We start from the raw sequence: 27,184 nt of genomic DNA, 5'->3' as shown, positions 1-27,184 counted from the left end.
TACAAAAACCCTGTCTACTTCTCCCTTAAACCCAATATACCTTTGTAACACCTATTTTCAAGTAACAATGCAACATTTTTATTTCAAAATGATGTTTTTAATTATTATTATTTTCTTATCACCATTGTTTAATCAGTCATGAATTTTCTGCTTAAAATCATGAGGGAATAAAATCTAATATTAATTTGTATTGTTATTCATAGCATAGTATAAAAATATCACCCAAAATTCTGTATTCTGCATCAATAATCAAAAGCACCCTTGTGGGTTTTGTATAGTATGCACTAGATCAGTTCTGTTGATTGTGGCGAGAGAGAAAGAGAGAGAGAAAGAAGTCTGATGGATAGGGTTACCAAAACAGGATGCAACACAATAGTGCCTCCCTCCCCTACTCTTTCAATTCGTCTTATCTTACTCTATGTCCTTACTTTAGACACTCAGCAGTGAATGTCCTTTTTTTTTAACAATATCACAACTACTTCAGTTAAATAAAATAAAGTCTAAAAAAGACTAGAGACAAACAAATGTGTCTTGTTTGACATGTCAGACATGGCATTTGTGTTTTCTTATTAGTAAACAGCATTTTTTTCCTCAATATAAAATTGCATAAAATTCATGCTCTAACAGGAATATCCTCCTTAATAGGGAGCACTAGAGCGTAATCTCTGGAGACATTCAGAATGGGAGGCAAGATCAGCAATGCCATGAAGCAATCTGCTAAAGCAGGTCTATAGAAGCATGAACATGCATCAGATATGGTACGATTATTTTGTTTTCTTTAATAAATAATTCTTAAGAAAAAAACTGGTAAACAGTTTTCCTTTTTCTTGTCTAAACCATTTAATACTGTGTATATTTGTGTCTGTAGTTCCATTTGCAGTCTCAGTTAAGGAAAAAAGAAAAATCCACCCTGGACAACTTAATCTTTATAATTATCTTGAGATCTTTATGATTTGAATTCAGAATTTTTTAGTTTAAATAGTGATTAAGTGAAAAAAAAAAAAACTAATGCTCTTTTGTTTCTTTAAAAAAAAAACCTAACTCAGCAGTTACGTTAGAGATCTTTTAACTTCTTCACTTTTAGACATAATTGAGACAGAACTTGCAATGTTGCTAACAACTGTTAACTACTCGTGAAATGCCAAAACACCAACCAACAAATTCACCACTAAAATCACTAGGCACATTTAATCACTAAGAAAAAGGCTTCAAATGCGCCATTCAACCACCAGCCTGTTGTGCCTGTTCTCAACATTCTCTCTCTTTGAACTATATTTAGACACATACGCAAAAATTAGTAATGGAGTGAATTGAAAGCCAAAAATTACATTGTAGTTCCTGTAACATAAACTTGAGCATTTGGTGGCAGACAGACACACAGATTTTTTTTTTGCCAGCCACCATGTCCACTGACCATCTCATCTCATTACCTCCCAGAATTTTCAGCTGAAATACATATTCACTTCCCATCCCAGTCCCACTTCCTTGCTTACTGGTTGTATTCAAATAAACAGCTTATTCTATCGGTTACTTCTGTGTATACAAGCTACACCCCTCTATGTGTATATTCAATACAAATCCTTGACAATTATCACCTTTTCCATTTAACTAAAGTCTATTGGCTGTTTAAAAAACTCCTAGCAAGTTTATTTGGTGCAAAATGGTGCAGTGAGTAGCATGTCACCTATTCATGTTGACATTCTCTAGGTTCTGGCACCTTCCAAAATCTATGTTAGAATTGGTGATTCTAAACCAATTCTAGGTGTGAATACTCTGGAACTGTGTGTCTGTGAAGGATGACCTGTGATAGACTGGCATCTCATACACGGTTTGCTGCAGACATAATGTTTACAGCGAGGGTTAAACTTATCAGCACAGGGCCAGTTTTTCTTCCAACTCAGCAGGAGCTACACCTGGTTCCACTTGTTTAATCAATTCATTTTGGTCTTCAATCAGCTATGAAGTGTGCCTCCTATTTGGCTGCAGTGAAAATCTGCATCTACACCGGACCCTTCCTGGGTAAGATTGAAGACTGGTTTACAATTTTGCCAAGCTCAAGCTCTACCTTCACTCTGACCATGATAAAGAAGTTACTGAAGACTGATGAAAGATTGGTTGCAGCACAATTACCAGCATTTTACATTAATATTACTAAAACTGAAATGCAATATTAGTCATACATTTACAATCAAATGCTGGACTTTTTTTTTTTATCGTTTTACAGGAATTTCATTGCAGCTAACTGTTATCTAGAAAATGTAACTTAAATATAGAACATTTACAATAATTTTTATGCAATAGTGATTTTAAACATACTGTATAATAACTAACTAACTGAGGATGTAACGTGGATTTGCTAAAACCAATCATAAGATGTTATACAAACATTATAACTATCATGCTTTCAAGGCATTTTTTGTAGTAGCATGAAATATTCAGCATTTGATTGGTTATTTCTTTCTTCATAAAATTGTTGGTATATATATATATATATATATATATATATATATATATATATATATATATATAATAAACTAAAAGGCTCACACCTTTAACCCTAAACAAGCATTGAGCTTCCTCTCATCTCCAGACTCACATTTGTTTCACATTATTTAAAGTGGTGTGAAAAAGTGTTTTTTCTAATTTCTTTTTTTTTTTTTTTTTTAAGTGTTAAAGCAGCAAAACAGCCCCAGACCTTCACACTACCACCACCATATTTTACTGTTGGTAAGATTTTCTTTTTCTGAAATGCAGTGTTAATTTTAAACCAGACGTAATGGGACACACACCTTCCAAAAAGTTCAACTTTTGTCTTGTCAGTCCACAGAGTATTTTCCCAAAAGTCTTGGGGATCATCAAGATGTTTTCTGGCAAAACCGAGACGAGTCTTTATCTTCTTTTTGCTCAGCAGTGGTTTTCATCTTGAAACTCTGCCATGCAGACCATTTTTGCCCAGTCTCCTTCTTATGGTGGAGTCATAAACACTGACCTTAACTGAGGCGAGTGAGGGCTGCAGTTCTTTGGATGTTGTTGTGGAGTCTTTTGTGAGCTCTTGGATAAGTTGTTGCTGTGCTCTTGGGGTAATTTTGGTCCGCTGGCCACTCCTGGGAAGGTTCTCCACTGTTCCATGTTTTTGCCATTTGTGAATAATGGCTCTCACTGTGGTTCACTGGAGTCCCAAAGCTTTAGAAATGGCTTTATAACCTTTTCCAGACTGATAGATCTCAATTACTTTCTTACTCATTTGTTTCTGAATTTCTTTGGATCTCAGCATGATATCTAGCTTTTGAGGATCTTTTGGTCTACTTCACTCTGTCAGGCAGGTCCTATTTAACAGATTCTTGATTGCGAACAGGTGTGGCAGTAATCAGGGATGAGTGTGGCTAAAGAAAGGGGGCAAACACTTTTTCACACAGAGCCATGTGGTTTTGGATTTTGTTTGCCCTCAATAATAAAAACCTTCATTTTAAAACTGCATGTTGTGTTCACTTGTGTTATCTTTTACTAATGTTTTAATTAGTTTGATGATCTGAAACATTAACGTGTGACAAACATGCCAAAAAATAAGAAATCAGGACGGGGGCAAACACTTTTTCACAGCACTGTAATTTCCATGCTGTGGATGCTTCTCTGCAGCTTTCAGTAGGTACAGCTAAATTATATGAAGGCTGCAGAACAACAAGTAGCAGGCAGCAGAAAAGTTATATGGTGTTCAGTACACAAAATGAACATGTTTCTGCCAAATGGTTAGATAGCTTATCTCTTTGCTTTTTGATATGTACACAACCACACATATTTCTCATGTTTTGTTTATAATCATGGTTTTTAAATTGATAATACTGTTTAATTTAGTGCCAAGCAGCTAAAGTAATGTTATAAACAACTCGAATTGCAAAGGATTTTTTTGTGACTGGAAACATTGTGCAGAAACTCATACGCAATATGTAATATATTCAGATATTTACATCTGGTGAATAAAATCATTTAATAGAATTTTCTGTTCAGTTCTGTTCAGTGAAAATTTTAATTCACAACCAAACGGTTGCAAACAACTATCATTGTAATCCCAATACATAACATTCGTAAATCTATCTTTAACATTTCCCTTTATCCTAAAAGATTACAGCAAGGCTTCCTGGCATGATGCATGATTTGTGATACTCTAAAGAAATCTAAAGAAAAAACAAATACAGATATTAACAGTATTTCAAACTATTCATTCAAATTACCAGGCTATAATGCAAAAGTTAAAATAAATAGATAAAACACATGCCATGCTTTGATTCTTCAAACTTGACATAATAATTGTAATTTATGCCGCTATATTTAAGTATGAATTAAAACGTGTTACTGAATGGTTATTAAGTCCCTCAACTAATATGATTTAACATATCAAAATGTTGATACAATAAATATATATCAACTATCAAGAAACCCACACTCATAAACTCAGCTTGCATGTGCAGTCCTCAGCATGTACTTGTGGACAGTGTGTGCTTAGACCATTTACTTTAATTTCTTCTCCAACGCATTTTAGGGAGAAAAAAGAGAATAGAATTTCACATTCACCTTCTCAATCACGTGTTAATGAAGCAGGCCCAGCTGAAGACCCAGGGATCATATCAATCACAGTACTCAGTTGAGATTAAGGTCACTGAGATGATGTCTAAATTAACAGCCTGGGCAGAAATCAGCCACTTGTCTATTTTTCTCATGGCTATTATTATGCACTTGTTCTTACTAAACTCCAAAATCAACCATACTGATGCCTTTTTATCTTTAAAGGGGAAGACATGCTGGGGTTTGTCCTTGCTAGCAGATCTAAACCAGCTGGTTGTGGTTCTTCTCAATCATAGGGTTTAGCCAGTAAAAATCAAACAGTTATGAAATGACAGATGTGGTGAGGAAACTAATACCAGACTGGGGTAAACTGATTATATATACCTATAAACTGAAATTATATAACTGAGATATATATATATATATATATATATATATATACACACAATGTATACATGTTCAATTATTTACATTGCAATTGTATCTAATATTTAAAAAATAAATAATTCAGCTTGAGAAACGAAAAAATTGCAATGCAATTTTACATGCTGGGACAGAGGAAAGTAAAAGTGAGATTTGAGCAAGGAAAAAAATAAGAAAATCAATAATTATTCAACTCTCCATAACCTTATTTTACTCTTTTAAAAAAGTTATAATTTTGATGTTACTGGTACAGGCTGCACAGAAACAAGCATTAACCTTTTTAGTGTACTTCCACACATATTTAATCATCGACTCATAAGAATCTGCCAAGAAATGTTTTATCTAAAAAAATTGTAGAAATAATGCAGACGCAGTGTGTTTACAGAGATCTTCATGTCCTTTTTAGGATTTTTAGGCACTGATACTCAACACTATATGGAAACAACCAATCACCAGCCCTAAACACGAAAATAACTATTTGAAATTAACCACAGTATTGATTTCATGTACAACACACAGGAAGATTCAACCAAGAGTAGATGTATTAATGAATGAATCTTATTGTACTTGAATCCAAATATTAATATGTATTTTCACATACAGAAAAAGAATTGAAATGAAATAAATGAATAATCACATTTGTGTTCGATATTTGTTTTCGATTATTAAAGGGTGTTTTTTGTAAAAAGCTAATCATTTAAACTTATCATGTTGCTGCAACAGCAGTCTAACTGTCAAAACATATTTAATATCTATTAAATAAAAGATATGCCTTTTTTTCAATTTCACCACCACAGTAGTAATTCTGATGGGCTTTTTGCAAATGTCAAAACTGATAACATTCAGATTCACAACCAAATTATGAACAATTTTATATAGAAAAGATGTATAAAGATTTATACATTTTAATTTAGGACTAAAGAGTTATAAATTATACTGTATAATTGTCAGTATGTTTTATTTGTCGTAATGCACACACAGAAGCTCAGGTAGAAGCACAAACCGGGTATAATCCGAATCAGGGAAAGTCCAGGGATGATCGCTAGTATGAACTATAGAGCGGACAGTGAGTGCGTGAGAACGAGGGCTTATAAAGGAGAGCGTAGATTGGAGACAGGTGCTGGTGATTAGTTTAAAGGCGAGGCTTAGTGCCGAGGGGGGGCGTGTCTGGTGGTTCCCTGACAATAATGAACCACAGTCAGAGGAAACGATATTAGCAATAAGGTTTAGTGATTAATGTGTATAGAGTAAATAAGTAAAGTAAACGGGTATATTTGGAATATGGAACGCTAATGACTGAGTTTAGAAATCATTTAAATTTAAAGATTGAGTTAAATACTGATTTCCAAATAGTGATTGCCACTTTATAATCATATTTGTCATTGCAATATATATATATATATATATATATATATATATATATATATATATATATATATATATATATTAGCAAGGAACTGCTGTCAGAGCTGTAATGTTATACAACTAAATAATATAAAACATTTATGTTATTCATCATGATTTAACTTTAAGTAATTTGATTTTATTAATATATATTTATAATATTGAATTTATAACTACTATTAATTATATTAATAGCATATAACACAAAAAAAACACATTATGTAGTTAGTTATATACATATTGAGTATCGTTTTCTGCCCTCTAGAGGCTTAATTTAGTAGTACACTGTATTATCTTTTTCAGCACGATCTCCACCATGATACTGGCGATACAAGACAGGAGAGATCTATTCTCAGAGAATGGTTAATCCCAAATGTCAGAAAATCCGCTTTGCTCTTTCCAGCACAATTAACTTTAATTAACAATTAACCGCATCCTGTACTGACACAGAAACAGTAGACAAACAGCAGAAAATCCTCCAGAAAGGTAATTTGTCTAATTGTGGGGGACTCTCAGTCTCCCAGCCTTTGAACATCCAAAACAAAATCATTAACAAATAGTAACTTCACTGTACATACATTAATTTCTTTTATTTTTGATGATTATATCTTACAGCTAATGAAAACCCAAAAGTGAGTATTTGGGTAAGTAAAGTAAACATTTGTAAAGTAAGTAAAGTAAAAGTAAGTAAAGTAAAAATTTAAATATTAAAAATAATAATAGTTCAATATTGGAGACTCGCTGTGTCACACTCTAATCAGCGAATTAAATCCTAACACCTGCAAAGGTTTCCTGAGCCTTTAAATGGTGTCTCGGTCTGGTTCAGGCTACACAATCATTGGGGAAGACTGCTGACTTGACAGTTGTCCAGAAGACGATTATTGACACCCTGCACATGCCGAGAAAGACACAAAAGGGCATATCTAAAAAAGCTGCTGTTCACAGAGTGCTGTATCGAAGCACATAAATGGAAAGTTGCATGGAAGGAAAAAATGTTGTAGAAAAAGTTTAAACGAAGCCCATTCAAGAGTCTAGGTGAGAGTCACAAAGAGTGGACTGCAACTGGAGTCAGTACTTCAAGAGACACCACGCACAGACATATTCATGGGCTACAACTGACGCATTCCTTGTGTCAAGCCACTCCACAACCAGAGGCAACGTCAGAGAGTGTCTTACCTGGGCAAAGGACACAAAGGACTGGACTGTTGCTCAGTCAGCCAAAGTTGTCTTTTCAGATAAAAGGAAAGAAAATTTTGCATTTCATTTGGAAATCAAGGTCCCAGAGTCTGGAAGAAGAGAGGAGGTACAGGATCCAAGTTGCTTGAGGTCCAGAGTAAAGTTTGCACAGTCAGTGGTAATTTGGGGAGTCATGTCATCTGCTAGTGTTGGTCCACTGTGTTTTATCAAGTCCAAGGTCAGCACAGCCATCTACCAGGAAGTTTTAGAGCACTTCATGCTCTCTGCTGACCAGCTTTATGGAGATGCTGATTTAATTTTCCAGCAGGATTTGGCACCTGCCCACACTGCCAAAAGCACCAAAAGTTGGTTAAATGACTATGATGTTGGTGTGCTTGGCTGGCCAGCAAACTCACCAGACCTGAACCCCAGAGAGAATCTATGTGGTATTGAGGAAAATGAGAAACAAGAGAACAAAAAATGCAAATGAGCTGTGGAGGCCACTGTGAAAGAAACGTCTCTAGGTTACTTATGTAACCCTAATTCCATGAGTGAACAAGACACTGTGTCGAAACGCTTTGGGAACGCCTCGCATTGTCTATGCTCTGAATCATGTGTGAAATCCGTCAATAGGCAAGTTGTGACATCATCGGCGGCTGACGTGAAAACCAGGAAGCTACAAAATTCATGAGGGATGGTAGTGACATTAGCTTCTGTAAAAAGAGATGGTAAGCGCCGCAGGGATGCAGGGAGTGTGGCCTGTTAACGCAGCGTCTCATTCCCTCAGGGAACTAGGGTTACATACGTAACCTAGAGACGTTTTCTTTCAGGAACTCGAGCTGCGTTGAAACGCTTTGGGAACGAGTGTCCAATCATGCTATACCGACCAGTCCCTGCCTAGTGTGTCTGAGAACCACCAACATGCAGGACAGAGGAGCTGGGAGTGGCTCTGATGTTGAGGTCATAGAACTTGACGAAGGTCAAATCGGTGGATCAGCCCGCAGCGATGCATATGTCCTGAAGAAAACTCCAGTACAACCTCCAGTACAATAGGTTGTGAGGGAGCGGTAGGCACCTTAGGCACATACCCAGATTTAGGCTAGAGAAAAGCACTGGCCATGCCAGGGGCAAACTATAGTAGAGACGGGGCCACGGAAAGATCCTGTAGGTCCCTGACCCTCTTAAGGGAGGATATTACCAGAAGAAAGGCGGTCTTTACCGACAGGTAGCTAAGGACAACCTCGGCCAAAGGCTTGAAGGGGGGCTCAGATAGGGCCGCCAACACAACTGCCAAGTCCCACACAGGCACTCTGGGTCATATCCCGGGCCTCAGCTTTCGGGTGCCGTGTAGGAAACGTGTCATGAGAGGGTGTCATGTTTATGTAAACCTCTCCAGGGCCGCTTCACCACTGCTCATTTGTTTGAGGAAAGGACCACCTCAGGTTGGTCAGCTCCTTCGATCTGGGCTTAGAGCGCCCTTGGGCCCTCCTGGCGGGGTCCGGGTGGCAACGCTCTGCTGTTGGGCTTTGCGATGCCCGGCCGTTCACTAAACAGCCCCAAGAGAGCGGCGAGAAAGGTACCGCTGGAATGCCTCCGATTGCTTTGTTGACTCCTAAAACCTGTTGATGACGATAGCTAGCATCTCTTCGACGCTGGGCATCTCCCCATAGCTGCACTCCTTAAACCTAACTATGTTCGCGTACAGCGAGGTCTGCAGGGAAAAGGCATGGGCCGCATATGGAGTCTCCCAGGACCTGGACACCTCGTTGTTGCACTAGCTTCCAAAAATTCTCTCTCCTCAAAGGAAGAAATATGGAGCTCCGCGTTGCACGCGCCGGGAGAAGAAAGTGCAGAAGGGGGTGCGCCCCCCCCGGGGAACAGGTGCTCGGCCCAGCACGGGGAGGCTGGAGGGGACTCATCCGTCTCCATGCCTTCTGCTAGGTTGGCCTGTTCGCCCCACGACCTTCGGTGCCACGTCGCCTCGGCGAGTGTGGGACCTGAGCCGCGAGAAAGAGCACTCTCCTCGAAGAGCGCTCTCCGGGAGCGGACCATGTGTATAGCCATATGGCTACTGCGTGAACAATCGTCTCCCTCGAGAGCTGATTGAGCATGCTCCACTCCCAAGCAAACAATGCATAACTCGTGGAAATTTTGTTTGCTCTGAGCCATTGCTTGCACAGACTCACACACAAAGCGCTTACCTGAACATACAGAAGCTAATGTCGCTACCATCACTCACCCATTTTGTAGCTTCCTGGTTTTCGCGACGTCGCCCGCCAATGACATTACGACTTGCCTATTGGCCGGATTTTACGCGTGATTCAGAGCGTGGACAACACGAGGCGTTCCCAAAGCGTTTCGACACAGCTCGAGTTCCTTAAAGGGAACCTGGGCTTCCATACCACCTTAGCAGTGCCACAGACTGATCACCTCCATGCCACGCCGCATTGAGGCAGGAATTAAAGCAAAAGGAGCACCTGCCAAATACTGAGTACATATACAGTAAATGAACATACTTTCCAGAAGGCCAACAATTCACTGAACTTTATTTTATGGGCTTATGAAGTATTCAAATTTTTTTAGATGAATGAATCTATATAATATACGAGTATATATCTCATCATATATAATATCATGAATCTATATTATATACAAGTTTCACTTTTTGTATTGAATTACTAAAATAAATCAACTGTTAATTGATATTCAATTTAATGAGATGCACCTGTATATACCTTCACACACTTTCATGAGTGCCAGTGTATATAAAACCCAAAAATAAGAGTATTCTGTGTGCAGTTACACTGACCATGAGCTAATTCACCACTACAATGTCTCAGCATACAGCAGATCAGGCTATTAACTGTATTTGGCCACATCATACAGGGTGGAATGATGACTGACTCACTGCACTCAACAGAGTCCAGTTAATGATCACCAGACAGAACCTTGATGTAGAATCCCTGCTGATTTCCATTTAAAAATTGGATTTCAGCCCTGTGTGAGCAGAACATTTCTAATGTAAGAAGCTTAATAACTCTTATAATTTGCTGCTGTACTTTACATTTACAGGTAATTATAGGGGCAAATATGTACTGACATTGCAGAACCCACACTTCAATTTGCTACAGTAAGGTCAAGTACAAGTTGTGAAACAGAACACAAAAATCATGTATCAAGTTTCCCTGTTGAAGAAATCTAATCAAATACATCATAGTGGATCAGATTATAGCACCTACAGTAAGTGCAAATGCTGGTAATATTTTTCATATAAAATACATATAGAACACTTTTATAAGAACAAATAAAACATGATGAACAAAAATGTTCACAGAAAAATGTACCTTTAAAAACCACATAAGAAACACAACATATCTGACAAAATGGCAATGGTGTTTACACATAAACTGTTTAAGCCTGCAAATATGATGCAATTTTACTTCAAAACGGAATGAAGCTCCTAGTTTAGAGATGGGAATGTCTGCCTTTTAAAAAGCCCATGCAATCACATTTTCTTACATGCCGTATTTTCTGTGCATCGTTTTGTACATCTGGTGCATGTAGATAAAAAACTGGATCTATTCATCTGAGAAGCTTTATAACATCAGTGGTTCCTTGGGCAAAAATGCAGTGCATCTGTACTATACAAAAATGTGTGTGCTTATAGAACAAAACTTTATTAAAGATTTTGACAAAGTGCACATAAACTAGATTTTTTAAACAGTTAAGGTCTTTGAAGTATGTCTTTTGAACAATATTAATCTTGAAATGAAAGCAGTACAATTTATCTTGAGTAAACATAAGTCATGAAATGGAATTTTATTTAATATGTGAAAGCCAAAATGTTTCTCAAGCAAACAACAAAGAATTTGGGAACATGCTGTTTTGTGGATGTACTGCAACAGCAAAAAATAAAAAATAAATTACAAAATAAACAAAAAAACCCCCAAGGGTAAACATGCAATAAAATGTTAAAGCAATATTAACAGATGATTGCAAACTGAATACCATAGTCAAGGTGCTTGGTTTTAATGCTGTACAGAGTTTCCCAAAAGCCTCCAATTTACACTTTTTGCCTTCCAAAATGTATCTCATATTTTATATTTATAATTAACATTTTATATGAATATATTTTATATTTATTTGTCACATAGCAGGACACATGGTAAATACAACACTGTTGCCAAACTTAACACATTGATAAAGACATATCTGGGACCCACTGAGAAGTGGACGTTCACCAACTTACACTGGTAAGACAACAAGTGAGGAGACTTTTGTGGAATGCACAGTGCTTAACAATAAATGTTTAAATATTTAATTGTATTTAAAGTATACATCTAAATTCAGCATGCAACACTTAAGCAAAACATTAACTGGACAAAAGTAGGCAGCCCTCACCACAAAAACAATATGAATCCTAGACTCAAATTTAACCACCCCTTTGAATGTAAATAAAGGAATGAAATCTGGCAGCCTAGCAGCATTAGTGACCGAGGAATCTAATCAAATATTTAAGGAATACAATAAATGTAACTGTTTTATCATGAACACTAAAAAAATGTGCCCACATTTTATGAACATGAATACTTAATTTTTAAACATCCAGACACAGCGCTGTAAAAGCTTCAAACTGTTGACCTGAGCTGTATATACTTATTATAACACTGTTCTGTATTTGTTTTTTTTATAAGAACATTCTTCCGCTTTCAGTACAAATAATGAAAGAAGCAAAATTCTGTTGCCAAAAATACAAAACAAAAAAAAATTAAGATGTGGACTTTCTACAGGAATTACACATAAGCTTCCGTAACACTTCAGTAACTGAGGTTTCCGTTTTCCCCCATTTTCAGTCAACAAATCATGTAAAGACAAGCTTTTGTAATATAGATTAACTTGAACAATGCACTGCAGTCACTTCTAACAGTGTTAACTCAACAATATTAAACCTCTAGGTGACCTGGTTCTAAGGATAGTTAAATGTTTGGGGATAATCAGTGCTTTTAACATAAGCTTAATCTGTATGAGCTGGCTATTAAACACACCATAAGTACAAAATAACTTTGTGGGGGTGAAAGCTTCATTGCAGTAGGTCTTCATGGTCAACTTCTGCCATGTATGCATCCAACTGGGCATCAAGTTTACGCTTTGTCAGGGACATGTAGTCATCTAGCTGTGCATCCAGCTCCTCGCGAGTGGGGACAGGGCGACTAGCTGGTCTAGCACTTCTTCCAGCTGAGCCACAGCCTACAAACAGCGAGCCTGCTGAGAGAACAGAGAGTTTCCTCATATAAGTATAAGAAAAACTCCAGCTGAAGAGTTGTTAAAAGTAATTATTAGGAAAATAAAAGCTTCATATATTATGAATAGCAAGTTTGTAATGAAACCAGGAAAAAAAAAAAAAAAAAAATTTGAACATAAAATATATTTTTTTATTTTATTTTTTTAATAAAAAGAAAAAAAAATAAATCACAGGAGTGAATAGTAAATAGTTTTGCCATTTTGTAGTGTTATTAGATCTTTTTACCTTTGCCTCGGAGAGCTCCTCTTAATCCTCTACTCAGTCTAGGTCCACCTCTGCTTACAAAAGGTTTAGGCTGTTGTTCACTCAGGCTCCCATTTATCACTGGAATTTTGTATCATTTATATATTAATTACAAGGCCATGTTTTTTCCCCACAATAGTTTCCCAAACTGAGAAATTAGTATACTGCAAGCAAGCTGATGCAGTGTTCAACCCTTTGTGGTGAAAAGAAGGTCTAGATTAAAAATACTTTTTTTTCAAATACCCTAAACAATATTTTAGTTTTGCCATCCATGATAAACTGCTGAATAAAAGCTTGTGTTCGGTTCATGTTCACAACCAAATTACAACAATGTTATTTGTAAGACAAACACACAATATTTTAATAAATGCTGGAGGGCATTGTGGCAAAAGACATTACAAACAATACATGTGTACAGACAATGTGTACAGACATCGGTGTCACTCACATATTTTTGACAAAACTTGCTTCATCAGTGTCCCTCTTCCTCTCTGTCTTTCCCAGGATCTGGGCATCCTAGACAGGCCTCTCATCATCGTGGGCCTCCCTAGCCTTGACTTGACACTGGACTTAAACTGATACCGCTTCACATTCTGGAAATAAATCAATAAAAGGTGTATTATTAACTAGAAGCATGAAATTCAAGATTAAAGAGAGTTCTTTCAGAATATACTAGCATATTCTGTAATGTTGTGCTACTAAGCTCAAACTCATCATGTCTGAATACTGTATTTGTGCACAGAACATACAAAGATACTCCACACAAACACTAACCTAAACTCAGGATCGAATCTGGGACCCTGAAGCTGTGAGGCAGTGGTATTAACACTATGCCCTATTTCCTAACTCAGCTGAACCTCACCAATGTTCTATTACATTTGGCATTGTCTTGTTTGCTTTATGTGTTGTAAAACAAGTGAGATTCACCAAGTGGCTCTGAAGAGCAGCCACAACTGAAGGGCGGTTGGGCATTTGCTGAGCCAGAAGTTGGTTCTTCACAGAAGAAGTCAGCTGTTCAGGAACAGTTCTCCTGTGAGTCAGAGGCATCTGCTGATTCTTCAATATCATGGTAAAGCTACAGGAGTGCAGGACAGAAAGGAAAGAAGAGAGAACAACACACACACAAAAAAAAGTCTAATACATGTTTTGGTGGTTACCTTCTGTTCACCTGAAATTGATTTGCTATAACTTTTGCACATTTGGTGTTCTCACCGCTCATCCAATGACATGGAAGAGGTGTTCTTCAGCATAATCTTGGAGGAGGATGAATTCATCTTTAACAACCAACTCTGTAATGGGCAGAAAACGATATGCAACACAAGTTATTATAAACTCAAATAAAACAGAGCCAAATGAAAGACTGTATTCATTCACAGTAGTGTCTTACTAGGAAACTGAGGAAATCCCAAATAGCAAGTCAACATGGCATTTTTCTCATATTTGATCAGTCAAAAAAAGAATAAAAAAATGATTTAATACCACAATATTAAACACTAAACTTGATTTGTAAATATCAGGTCAGATACAGTATATGAGTGAACAATGCTTCAAATTAGCAACCAGATTTGGTTTGCAGTGAACATTTAGGATTAGCGTTTGGAAATGAACACAAAATGAACTCTGTTTCTTAAAACAGCGCACAGTAAATACTACTAAAGTTTACTTTCGAGAAAAGTAATAGCAGGTGATATATCCAACATCAATTTTACTGATATTCGTTGTGAAAGTAGCTGTATAAATCTGTACCGAGTGAATCAGCTAATTCAAGTCCTGCTGCAAACACTCCCTAAATGTCTTTCTACTAGTTACTAAATGTTAACGCTGTGTGATATTATAGACGACGGAAAATTAATTTTTTATAAAGAATATATGTATATTAGTTACCAAATATTTAGCTGCAAAACCCGTATAAAGTTTAACAAAGCTCTGAGAGGTGAAGCAGGTGGGGATTCGCCCACACTTCCCAACAAACTTCCCCACTGCAACCCACTCAAACACCTGAGGACCAAAGAAGCCTGCATTAAATAACTAGTTTACTAATATTTTTGAATTCACTCACTTACAAACTTTGCAGGTGGGTCTTTCTAGGCTTTACGACTCAGTGGCAGAATAATACGGTAACATAGAGTAAACAGGTGAGGGATTAAACAACATAACACCACCAGGACGCGCTATATTCCAGTGAACTGTTCAGTTCAATTCAGACCGATTCTATGTCGCCCTCTAGTGTTTGCTTCGTGTCTTGAAGTTCAACACTTCATTTCTTTTCTTTTTTTGTTGTTTTTTGTTTTGTTTTTCATCCTTCCCAAGAAAATATTGTGGTGCAACAATACTTCTGATTATTTCTAGTATGCAACTGCATAGCATTAAAACCAGATCGTCCCATACAACACCACACAGAAATGTTTGATTTTTTTTATTACAAATACCATTAAAAGTCATTAGCTGTTACCCATTCTAACATTACCCAAATAATTTCCATAACATAGGGTGTTTGTGTACATCCATTTGTATACACTTATTGGAATATAAATGCTGAATAATGTCCTAAAGGTCTCCATTGGTGTGCAGTATGACCCATAAGTTGCCCAAAGTGTTAACATGTTACAAAGAAGGCAATATATTGCCTATAGAGAACCCCAGTGTCCATTAGAGTTTCCATTAAAGACATTATAACCTTTACACTTTTGATGAATACTTCTATTGTTATATTTTTTTAGCATTTAATTCAACAATATATGTTTGATTTTGCAAATGTAATGATTTATTCATAATTTTTTTCTTTTTAATGTGCTCACTTGTTTCTCAATGTAAAATTCTGTCCTACTACATGTTAAACCAATGCAATGAATTCTGGTTGCTCCTTCACCCAATATATAGAACATTTAATTTATGCATTACATTACTACATCACACTTTCATTATTAGTATATGTGAAGCCTTTGTGCTTTTGCAGTATGCAATTCAATCTTAGGGTCTTTCTTCCTTTTGTCCTTACCACAAAAAGTCTATCTATTTAACAAGTCCAGCGTCAACCGCCAGTAGTGAGAGCACACTGTCATAGAGTTATTTTAGGGAAAAAATATAATATTCTCTTTCCTTGTTGAGTTAAATATACTCATTGACCTGACTGACTGCACACACACCAGTCATATTTCTGTACTGATTTCTGTACATGCACATTCACTGTTCTGTGTATGGCTGTTGTGCCTAATCATCCTTTTGTGGACGGATTATTAGGATTATTCTTTTTTATTATTTATTATTTTTATTTTTTGGAATGGGATTTATGTCATTAGAAGTTAGAATATGAATTTTGAAAACTAAATATTATTTTGTGAATTTGTATCATACAGTTTTAAGTTGAAAAAGAGCAGGTGATAGTACAAACTTTAATGTCAATTGGGTCTCAGGCAATAAATACTACTACTTCCACCAGGTATACTCGTTTGGCTACCAGACAATTTTCAATGTACTTATTTATTATTTTACTATTTTATAATTTAATTTTCATGCATGAGTAAATCCCCAAATGAATTCATCTACTACTGAAGCATTGAGCATGAACTTTTCAGTGATAAGCAAAGTTACAGAAAGGCTTTATCTGAAAGGTGCTGGCTGTAAACTGTTTCCAGCAGCCTACACTGGGATTGTGTGCTATAGGATCTTGACACAGAGCACCACTAGACGACGTCTGGAAAAATGTATATATTATTAGACTTTTGCGTCAGTGATGCACTCGATCGTAATGAAATTGTGAGCGAGACAGACAGACACAACGTCACTGTTCCGCTGTGATTCTGTCTAGTCTGTCTGTCTGAGAAGAGTGCAGCGATTGGCTGAATTGTGCATAAGCCCCTCCCCTCTCTCTCTCTCTCTCTCTCTCTCTCTCTCTCTCTCTCTCTCTCTCTCTCTCTCTCTCTCTCTCTCTCTGGGAGCGGCAGGATGTGCGAATGAGGGCGCGAGACAGATAAACAGAGAGACACGCAGAACTTCAGGGAAGGTACAGAAGCAGGACACAGCAAATCTGTAAGCGCGATTTTCTATTCCACTTAATCTTATACTTATTTTACTTATACTTTTACTTCTTTTGAATTCTGCATTACGGTCCTTCACTTGAGAACTTTACATAAGGCTTGCATGTCAAAAGCCTAATGGTGAGATTACTTGTCCTGCATTTGATTGTAGTTTGCTGGTAGCTGGGAGATTTCTTATATTCGCAGCTCAAAGCATGTGGGAAAAAAAGTTAAAAAGTGATGTAAAGTTGATCACATGTCATAGGGATATGAACTAGTATCATTCCTGTTTACTTTGCCTGAGACATATCATGATCTTTACACTAGTACATCTGATGAGTTCATCATTTTAATCTTCATCATTAGAGGACCAGTCAGGCTACCTGAAGTTAGGTCAGATACGATCTGCTTTGGTTTGTGTATTTATTCTGATTTTTTTCTTAACTATAGAATTGCACTTTGTAAAATTAGTTTCCTCTATTCCTTCCTCTGTTTCTCTTCCTTCCTCATTTACCTAGGGCACAAGTATGTCTGTGAACTCTCCCAGTAGCAGCGATGCATGCTTGAGCATCGTTCACAGCCTGATGTGCCACCGGCAAGGTGGAGAGAACGAGGGCTTCGCCAAGCGTGCCATCGAGAGCCTGGTGAAGAAGCTGAAAGAGAAGAAGGACGAGCTGGATTCGCTTATAACTGCCATCACCACTAACGGTGTCCACCCCAGCAAATGTGTCACCATCCAGAGGACGCTGGATGGCAGGCTGCAGGTCTGAGCACTAACGTTAATGAAATGACGCTTTCTGAGTGAGCCCTGAATAAAATGTACTATATATGCTGTCTCATATGTTATAGAGAGGACTTTCATAAACACTATTCTGTGATCTTAATTCACACAAGAGCAGATTGCTCTTTCATCTAGTCCAGTGGAGAACATTGTGAAAGGCCACAGTGATGTAATCCTTTGATGTATGCCTGATATTCCCACTCTCTCTGAGTTATGGCTAGACTCAGTCTGATCAGCAGTGTCAATGATAACAGAGCAGTTGCTGCTGTGAACTTAATGGAGCTCTCATAAAGCTTTATAAACTTCACACTTATTAGCTTGGCTCTTGCTAGAGGACTCAGTGTGTGCCAGTATTTTTCCAAAAGTCAACACACTCTCAAGTGGGAATTTTTGACAGACAAGAGAGAACAGCAGTTCTGGTCAGATTAACTGTTGTGGCATGTTTCAGTCAGCAACTTATCGTTTTGATATCTTGACATATATAAGGTTGTTTTGTACACTTGGCTGATGAAGAAACAACTACAGAGGAGAGACTGAGAGTTCCCTTCCCCTCCCCCAGCCACAGACAGAGCGAGGGAATGAGAGAGAGCAGGAGAAGGAGGGGTGGAGGGAGAGAGGGTTGTTTTGTCTGAGACACAGGAAAGGGGCAGGGTTAAGTTAAGGCCTGTCTGTCTCGGAGTGTTAGTTTGTGTGTGTGTGTGTGTGTGTGTGTGTGTGTGTGTGTGTGTGTGTGTGTGTGTGTGTGTGTGTGTGATGGGGGCAGTGTGTCTAAGAGTGTCAGTATTTGAAGTATGCACCAATCTACACAAGTTTGAGGCATGCGTTCGCAGTATTTTTGCACTATATTTCAGGCAGTGTGTTTATTCACGTTGTGTTGGCTCAGTTCTAAACTTACGCTGTGTGTGTGTGTGTGTGTGTGTGTGTGTGTGTGATTAGAAAGAATGCATTTGTCTTTGAGTTAAGTACACATTCTCTAACAATATTTTTTAATAAATTCCAAGACTAACAATGTTTAGAAGTTTAGAATCTCACTGACTGAGAAGCAAATGGTTAGAAGTGCAATTTAGTTTCCATTTAGCTTTTACAATATGGGACAGATTCAAATTTTCTACGTTTACCCTTATCATTCTTTAAAATACGTACCATGCGTTATCTCTTGTAGTTTGTCCTTCACAAGCGAAGAAAAGGCTGTAGGAAAGGGTGAATCAGGCTGAATCATACAAGGCTGTGTATGAACGCAGTGTGAGCTGTAAATATGTTCACAAATCTGGTTTTAACTTTGTATTTTGCTGATTTATAGCAGTCCTTTTTATCTTTTTCTTCTTTTTCTTTCAGAGAGTCAGGATGTTCAGAATATGATGGGAAATGTTTTTTTATAACACGTTCCTTTTTGCTGCTCTTCTTTTCTGCCCTCGGTTTACTTTTCATACACTTTACCCCATTACTCTTGTAGGATTTTTTGTTGTAGTTGGTTTTCTTCCACATTCACATTGTCAAAACTGTAACACCCCCTCAATACAACGCCCCCCCCACCCCACCCCATACACACCCCCCGTCTGTACATCTGAGCAGGTAGCAGGGCGAAAAGGCTTTCCTCATGTCATCTACGCTCGGCTGTGGCGTTGGCCAGACCTCCACAAAAACGAGCTCAAACATGTCAAGTTCTGCCAGTATGCCTTCGATCTCAAGTACGACAATGTATGTGTCAACCCCTATCACTATGAACGAGTGGTGTCTCCAGGCATCGGTATGTGTGTGGTCCCCATTACAGAAACTTAGCAACAGGAAAATATGACTATTACACTTAGAGAAGAAAGGCAAATGCAAAACTAATGCATGACAAGATTTAAATGGAATTTGCTCAATTTTGTGCTTAGTAGTTTATTATTGCAAAACAGTAGTACTAGATTTTCAGAGCAGGATACAGCTACAGTGTTCAGCATACAAAATGCAGCCAGCATGTTAGTGTCACTATATTAATATTTGCACATGACCTTTCTACAGCTAAAGGATTTTTTTGCTTTTCTTGTTTCTGCTTTTTTATGCAGTTGGACTAAGCTTGCCAACCACAGGTAAGACGACCAAACAAGGAAACAATTATGTGATCTGTGTCTGTTTGCTATCACATATCTGCTGCAGAATGTTTGTGTGTACAAAAGGCAGTTTTCTTATCAAACTTCTGTTAAATTATTCTGTTAAATTATGGAAATCAAAAAGATTTCCATAATGTTTACTTACTGTCACCTGTTGTTCTCCACAGCAAGACCAATAAAGGAAGAGTATATCCATGACTGTATCCAGATGGACGGTCCATCAAGAATGTCCTCACAGCAGGACCATCATGCCCCAGAACACTATAGCCAACAGCTGCCTCCACTCCAGCTGCCCTCAGAGCCCCATCGTCACGCCCCTCCATCAGTAACCCTCTACCCCAGTCTGCCTCTCTCACCACCTTGTAAGTTCCGCTAATAATACTATGGCCTTGTAATTGTAATAACATTACCAGTGTAAATACGGTTGGACATAGTGAGCAAAAGTTAATAACATCAAATTAATTATCTTGAGCTGTCATCCCAGAAGTTAATAATGTTAATTGTTTTATTTTGAATTTTTATTTATTTCTTCCCCAGGAAGAACTATTCAGTTACATTTCATTAAAATGAGTCCTCCTGATCTTAAATGTATTTTAAAATATCTTCAGTAAGTTAAAAAAAACAAATGTGTGCCCTTGTTGGAGAGTGACCTTGGTCAGCTTTTCTGAGCCCCTATTAAGCTGAACTGATTTGTGTAATGGGACCTGTCAATTTAGTAGAAAGTCGTTAAAATAAGTTGCAGTGTGTGTGTGTGTGTGTGTGTATATATCTTCTTTTTCTTCTTCTTCTTCTTTTGGTTGCTCCCATTAGGGGTCGCACAGCGGATCATCGGTCTCCATATCCCCCTGTCTTCTACATCTGCATGTTCTGAGGGAAGAGGCAGATGTAGAAGACAGGGGGATATGGCATTCCCCCTGTCAGCATTCTCCTACTGATATATCCCATGTCCCTCCTCTGCACATGTCCAAACCATCTCAATCACCTTGTCTCCAAAACATCCAACATGCGCTGTCCCTCTAATAAACTCATTTCTAATCCTGTCCATCCTCATCACTCCCAACGAAACCTCAACATCTTCAGCTCTGCTACCTCCAGCTCCACCTCCTGTCTTTTACTCAATGCCACTGTCTCTAAACCATACAACATCGCAGGTCTCACCACAGTCCTATAAACTTTCACTCTTGTAGATACCCTTCTATCACAGTGTGTCTGTGTATGTGTGTGTGTATATATATATATATATATATATATATATATATATATATATATATATATATATATATATATATATATATATATATATAATATTAGTTATGCTAATTTTAATGCTTATCCTTTGTAGCGAGCAGCTCCAGAATGTCCCTGCAGGGTAGCCACCCGGAGGGCCTATTGCAGATCGCCTCTGCTCAAAGTAGGGCTTTGGTGTCCTGTTCTCCCCCCACCACCCCTACACACACATCAACAAACACAACAACACACAGCCAGACTGCATCCCAGCAACCTGAGTCGGATCGCTGCAGTCAGGGTGATTATAGCACCCCCAAACAGACCCAAGCACAGACCTCCTACCACAGTAAGTAATAGCAATCTTTATTTTAGGAAATTAATTGACTCTAAACTCTGTTTTGTTGTTGTTGTTGTTGTTGTTTAGCATATGTGCAAAGATCGTTCTAGACCTTTGTCCATATCTGGCCTGTTATAGAAAAAAAATATAAAATTCTTGGGTAAATTGCTAGTTTTCTCCAACATCACAGCAACAACTTGGACAGGCTCGAGCACTGCCTCCTACACACCAATGGGGTCCCAGCAGAATGGGCGGAGTCACCAGCAGGGTCCTCCTCACCACACTGGTCATTTCTGTATGTCACAAATTTGTTTCATTTAATCCTTCTGTGATCAAAACTATTTTACATTTTATTTAATTCTATTCTAATTTGCTTTATATACATCCTTTCCAGGGTCTCAACATCACACTCCCACCTCATACCCACAGCCAGTCTCCAACCATCCAGGTACATTAACCTGTGCACCCTTGGCATAATACATTCTTATGTACTTTAATCTATTTTATTTAGAATGTTTTTCCTTGTGTATACCTTAAGGTCCAGAGTTCTGGTGCTCAGTCTCATACTTTGAGATGGATATCCAGGTGGGGGAGATGTTTAAGGTCTTGGCTAACTGCCCGTTGGTAACTATAGACGGTTATGTGGATCCATCCGGAGGAGACCGCTTCTGTCTGGGGCAACTGAGCAATGTGCATCGCACAGATGCCAGCGAGAGAGCAAGGTGAGAGTGTCACTACATACATGTGCATAGGCAGAGCTTGTGTCTTTAACACATACATCATAGCTAACATTATTTTCTTCTTTTTCTGCCCATGCTGGGTCTCTGTCCTGTCCCAGGCTCCACATTGGTAAAGGTGTGCAACTAGAGTGCCGTGGGGAGGGAGACGTGTGGATGCGTTGTCTCAGTGACCATGCTGTCTTTGTGCAGAGCTACTACCTGGACAGGGAAGCAGGAAGAGCACCAGGGGATGCAGTGCACAAAATCTACCCAGGAGCTTATGTCAAAGTAAACACACTACTGCATCAAACACAAATACTGCATGCAAAATACATAACATTATGATCAGTGAAGGGAATAACACTGATTATCTCTTCATCATGGCACCTGTTAGTGGGTGGGAAATATTAAGCAGCAAGTCAACATTTTGTCCTTGAAGTTGATGTGTTAGAAGCAGGAAAAATGGGCAAGCGTAAGGATTAGAGTGAGTTTGACAAGAACAAAATTGTGATGTCTAGACGACTGGGTCAGAGCTTCTCCAAAACTGCAGCTCTTGTGGTGTGTTCCTGGTCTGCAGTGGTCAGTATCTGGGTCCAAAGAAGGAACAGTGGTGAACCGGCAACAGGTTCATGGGCATACACTCTCATTGATGCATGTGGGGAGTGAAGGCTGGCCCGTGTGGTCCGATCCAACAGATGAGCTTCTGTAGCTCAAATTGCTGAAGAAGTTAATGCTGTTTATACCCAAAGGGTCAGGACTGATTTGGCAGCAAAAGGGGAACAACACAATATTAAGCAGGTAGTCATAATTATGCTTGATTGCTGGCCATATATTTATGAATAATTGGTGTATTTTCTATAATAGCAGCTAAATCAAAATGCTGTCATTCATGTACAAGGTTTAGTTTAAGGTTTTTGTCATGGAATTATTGGCATATTGTTGGTCAATTATAAGAATGGATGCACTTAGCAGTGGTGCTTACATTTAAGCATTCTGATAAGACAGTGGCTGCAGTAGCGGTTTACTCTCTCTGCTGTAAGATAAAATCAGCAATACATCAGGGAAGCCTAAATATGTTTGGTCAATTTGTCATGCACTGTTGTACCATTGGAAGAATTTTCTTTCAAGTAGTGAGACCATTCAAAAGCAATTAACATTTTGATGATATGTTTTTGCATTGCTAGTTGTTGTTATAGGATCACTGAAGTGAGGAACTAAAGGAAGCCATTGCTGAATTGGGTCTGTGTATGTAAAAGAGTCAGGTCTTCCCTTTTTTTAGTGCATTTTTTTTTATAAGATATAAAGTTATATATCTGAAACATAACAGTTTGAGTTTGGATTACTGTCATGAGATTCAAATGTTCTTTTTGTGGGTTTTGTATGGATTCTCTGGTATCATCAATCTCCCAAAAAACATTTCTGTAGCTTGGGTTGTTAATACTAAAATGTCCCTAGGTGGTAATGAATTTGTAAAGGGGTCCTGGAATGGACTGGAATCCCAAATTGGATGTATTTCGGCCTCACACCCAGTATTCTCGTGATCGGCTCCAGATCTGTCACAACCCTGACAGATTACTGATAATGAATGATTTCATTATCAGCCAGTTTGAATATCAGATGGTTTCACCTACTACAGCCTCAAAAGAACATTGCTTGCTTTAGAATTTTAGAAGTGGAGAGATAAACACCATTCCTTCAAAACTTATTCCATCAACTGCTGTTTTAAAAGGTTGTAGTAGAGGCGTTATTGACTAGCACATACCTTTAATATCCCATTGTATGTCTTCACAGATCTGTTGATTGTAAAGTTCATGGTCCATATTTAGGTTGTATGGTTCGATTAGATATGGTGCAATGTGCCTAGGTACAGTAAAATGAGTCAGGTGTGAGTAATTTACAGTAGTTTGCTTAGGAAATCTGTAACACAAATGGACCACGTCACACATTTGATTCCATTTCTATTTTTTCTATCCTCTCAGCTTTATTTCCCATGTTTCTCTCTATCTAGGTATTTGACCTGCGTCAGTGCCATAGACAGATGCAGCAGCAAGCAGCGACTGCACAGGCAGCTGCAGCTGCACAAGCTGCAGCGGTGGCAGGAAATATTCCAGGACCTGGCAATGTGGGGGGCATCGCCCCTGCCATCAGTGAGTTTTTGCCTTTGTGTTTAAATTGTCAAGAAATTGTAAGACATTCACTGTTTATTAATTACTGTTACATTAGCTTACACAAATTTTTTTTCTGATACAATGTATTAATTTTCTGTCTCTACTTAGGTTTCTCTGCAGCAGCGGGCATAGGAGTTGATGATTTGCGTCGACTGTGTATATTGCGCCTGAGCTTTGTAAAGGGTTGGGGGCCGGATTACCCACGCCAGAGCATCAAACAAACCCCTTGCTGGATAGAGGTGCATCTCCACCGGGCATTGCAGCTGCTGGATGAGGTGCTACACACCATGCCCCTTGCTGAGCCCAGTCCTGCCAACTGACATGGTAACAGAGCTTAATCAAATCCAGAATCTCACAAGAATCCTCAACAGAAAATGATGGAGGAGAGATGGAGAGATGATATGCTCCATAACTTCTCCCACATACACAGCATGCCCACGTGAACAGACAGTGACTCATGGAAGGAGGCAGACACTTACGCAAGCTTTCCATGGCAATGGCCAGGAGACTGAGTGGACCTCTGCGCTGACCAGTGTATAGTCCAATCATAAGACTGTTGACTCGCATGGAAATAAAGACCAGAGTAAGATGTTCTTAAGGCACAGGTGAACAGGAGGCACAGGAATTGGTGAAAAGTTGAATAGTGTCTGCTTTAAGAAAAATCTGTGGTTTGTCCTAACAAGAAATAATGAGTCATGGTATTCGTGGCTGAAGATATGATTTGAAATACCGGGATGTTCTGTTAGAGCCACAATCATCATAGGTAATGCACAGACAATCGCTGTTAACTTTTGTTATATTGTGATTTTGTCAAAGCAGATCGTATTTTAGTCGAATGTTTTTGTAAAACCAAACAACAGCCAAAATATCCTGAATAAATAGAACAAAAATATTTCATTGTTTATTATGCCAAAAATAGATTTACTGCATTTTAGATGCTCCAAAACCAAAAAGGCAGTTTCTTTAGAATGAACAGAAAATGGTACCCTGAGTTTACAAAGCACAAGCGTTTCTTTATGTTTAATGCATAATGTTCAATAGGTGTGAGATCTTAGATTGGTTTTGAGAGTAGAGTATGCTGCACTTCATTTCATTCTGCAACCCTTTCTCATCAGAAAAGCTGTTTGTTTTTCAAGAACTAATCAGTGTTTCTTTCTGTTCCACCAATTGTTTGTGCCTTATTTACCAAAGAATACACTCTGTACCATTTTATATATAAATCTATGCAAAATAATATTTAAAGTTTATTTAAAAGCCTGTTTTATTTTTCATGTCCAGACAACTAGTCTGTGACTTAGTTTTAGAAGTTTCGGACCGGCTGAAGAGTTTTAGTAGAGAGTAGTTCATTTTTTTTTATTTGTACTGTTAACTGCTTTTGATTTCTCTTTTTAAATGTCATTCAGATGTGCCTGCTATATGAATTAAATGTTCCCTGATGAGCAATTTTCATTTATTTAAACATTTAGAGGACTTGTGGTGGTTCTTGGGCTTGTGGTTGTTCTTGGTACTTTAGACCAGCTTCATAAAAATACTATAATCCTTTAAAGTTGAAACAAATTTTGTGTCTGAGCAAACATTAACCATACAGTTGTTAATATTTTATAATAGTGATGACGATATGGAATTATTTTCAACCGATTTATATTGTAGATGTAGATATGAATATGTATAAACACACACAATGCATAGAAAAAGAAGTCTACAAAATCCTGTTAAAACGGCAGGTTTTTTATTAATAAACAAAAAATCTTTATTTTAAGATATATCAATGTTTTCCACCCTGAGTGTGAAATAACAGCATAGAAAAATTTATTAAAATGCAATCCAATTTTTATTTTATTTATTTTAATAAGGAATCGTACAATCAATACTTACAATAACCTAGTTGCACACTCTCATTTTGATACTTTGTTGAATAATTTGATTTTACTACACCTTCTACATATTCTACTACAGAGTTAATCAGTTTGGCATATTTTGACTGGCCAATATTTTCCCACTTTTTCAAATATTTTAGATAATTGAAATTTGGCCCAGTCTTTCAAAACCATTGCTCTTTTTTCCGTCCCTTTGTTCATATGGATGCGTTATGCTCTGGGTCATTGGTTTGTTAGAATAAGAAATTTTTCATGAGAAATTGAAGCATAGGTTTTGCACTAAATTTGACTGCAGCTTTTCATAATTCCTGACCACCTTGATAGAAGCCACTGTTGGTTGATTTTTATTTTAATAATGTCGCACCAACCATACCTGTTGGAATTATGGAACTCCTTTACTTTTTGTAACTGGTCTCATGAGACTATAACACATTTTGCTACATGGTTTATGGTGATTTTTATTTTATTTAATGATCTCACAGGAAAATGTATTTCTACACATATCCCAGTGATGTAGGCAGCTGGGTTCAGAGCGCAGGTCATCTTACACCACCTCTGAAGCATAGAGGATTAAGAGCCTTGCTCAAGGGTCCTCAGATTGGCAGCTTTGTGATCCCAGGGCTATAACCTCCACCTTTTCCATCAGTAACCCAGAGCCTTAACCACTAAGTGATCAACTCCCTGATCAGAGCTGTTGTTGAGCCCAGACAAAAAATATCTGAAGAAATCCTATAGAAGCAGCTAATGTTTATTTGGAGGTATTGCAAAATATTTCACTGATTATTTTACTTTTGAAAATAAGATTAAATGGTTTTATTGTGTTCTGAACACAGCTTTATCACCATTCATAAAGGGACA

At 37.8% G+C, this 27,184-nt stretch overlaps 2 protein-coding genes across 3 annotated transcripts; one reads left to right on the top strand and one right to left on the bottom strand.

Annotated features, from left to right (window-relative positions):
- Window positions 1-11,367: 11,367 nt before the first annotated feature.
- chtopb (chromatin target of PRMT1b) lies at window positions 11,368-15,131 on the bottom strand. Its single transcript, XM_046847513.1, has 6 exons — window positions 14,993-15,131; window positions 14,321-14,397; window positions 14,036-14,183; window positions 13,557-13,701; window positions 13,091-13,189; window positions 11,368-12,828 (listed from the first exon to the last, which is right to left on the bottom strand). Exons 2-6 carry the CDS (start codon window positions 14,380-14,382, stop codon window positions 12,644-12,646), a joined length of 639 nt encoding a protein of 212 aa, XP_046703469.1. The 5' UTR covers window positions 14,383-14,397; window positions 14,993-15,131; the 3' UTR covers window positions 11,368-12,643.
- A 1,873-nt stretch (window positions 15,132-17,004) lies between these two features.
- Window positions 17,005-25,888, top strand: smad10b (SMAD family member 10b). 2 transcript variants are annotated; one of them, XM_046847129.1, is made up of 12 exons: window positions 17,005-17,137; window positions 17,643-17,888; window positions 19,478-19,652; window positions 19,954-19,971; window positions 20,160-20,360; window positions 21,341-21,571; window positions 21,753-21,857; window positions 21,957-22,010; window positions 22,101-22,284; window positions 22,401-22,569; window positions 24,290-24,428; window positions 24,558-25,888. In XM_046847129.1, exons 2-12 carry the CDS (start codon window positions 17,652-17,654, stop codon window positions 24,767-24,769), a joined length of 1,725 nt encoding a protein of 574 aa, XP_046703085.1. In that variant the 5' UTR covers window positions 17,005-17,137; window positions 17,643-17,651; the 3' UTR covers window positions 24,770-25,888. The 2 variants fall into 2 exon arrangements, with proteins under 2 accessions (XP_046703085.1, XP_046703084.1); XM_046847128.1 differs by having other exon boundaries at window positions 19,954-19,977; window positions 20,166-20,360.
- The last annotated feature ends 1,296 nt before the right edge of the window (window positions 25,889-27,184 follow it).

The sequence above is a fragment of the Silurus meridionalis genome, chromosome 4 (assembly GCF_014805685.1).
Source record: "Silurus meridionalis isolate SWU-2019-XX chromosome 4, ASM1480568v1, whole genome shotgun sequence".
In the NCBI taxonomy this organism is placed as follows: Eukaryota; Metazoa; Chordata; class Actinopteri; order Siluriformes; family Siluridae; genus Silurus; species Silurus meridionalis.
Note: the sequence above shows the minus strand (reverse complement) of the source record. Positions and strands in the feature narration are given on the sequence as shown.

Bases quoted from the DNA above. Each gene is read 5' to 3' on its own strand.
- smad10b (XM_046847129.1), top strand. From the start codon at position 17,652: ATGTCTGTGAACTCTCCCAGTAGCAGCGATGCATGCTTGAGCATCGTT. The intron at 20,361-21,340 runs GTAAGTTCCGCT...TATCCTTTGTAG, and splicing joins TCTGCCTCTCTCACCACCTT to CGAGCAGCTCCAGAATGTCC. The intron at 22,570-24,289 runs GTAAACACACTA...CTCTCTATCTAG, and splicing joins ACCCAGGAGCTTATGTCAAA to GTATTTGACCTGCGTCAGTG.
- chtopb (XM_046847513.1), bottom strand. From the start codon at position 14,382: ATGAATTCATCCTCCTCCAAGATTATGCTGAAGAACACCTCTTCCATG. The intron at 14,184-14,320 runs GTGAGAACACCA...GCACTCCTGTAG, and splicing joins TCCATGTCATTGGATGAGCG to CTTTACCATGATATTGAAGA. The intron at 13,190-13,556 runs GTGAGTGACACC...ACAAAATTCCAG, and splicing joins GCAAGTTTTGTCAAAAATAT to TGATAAATGGGAGCCTGAGT.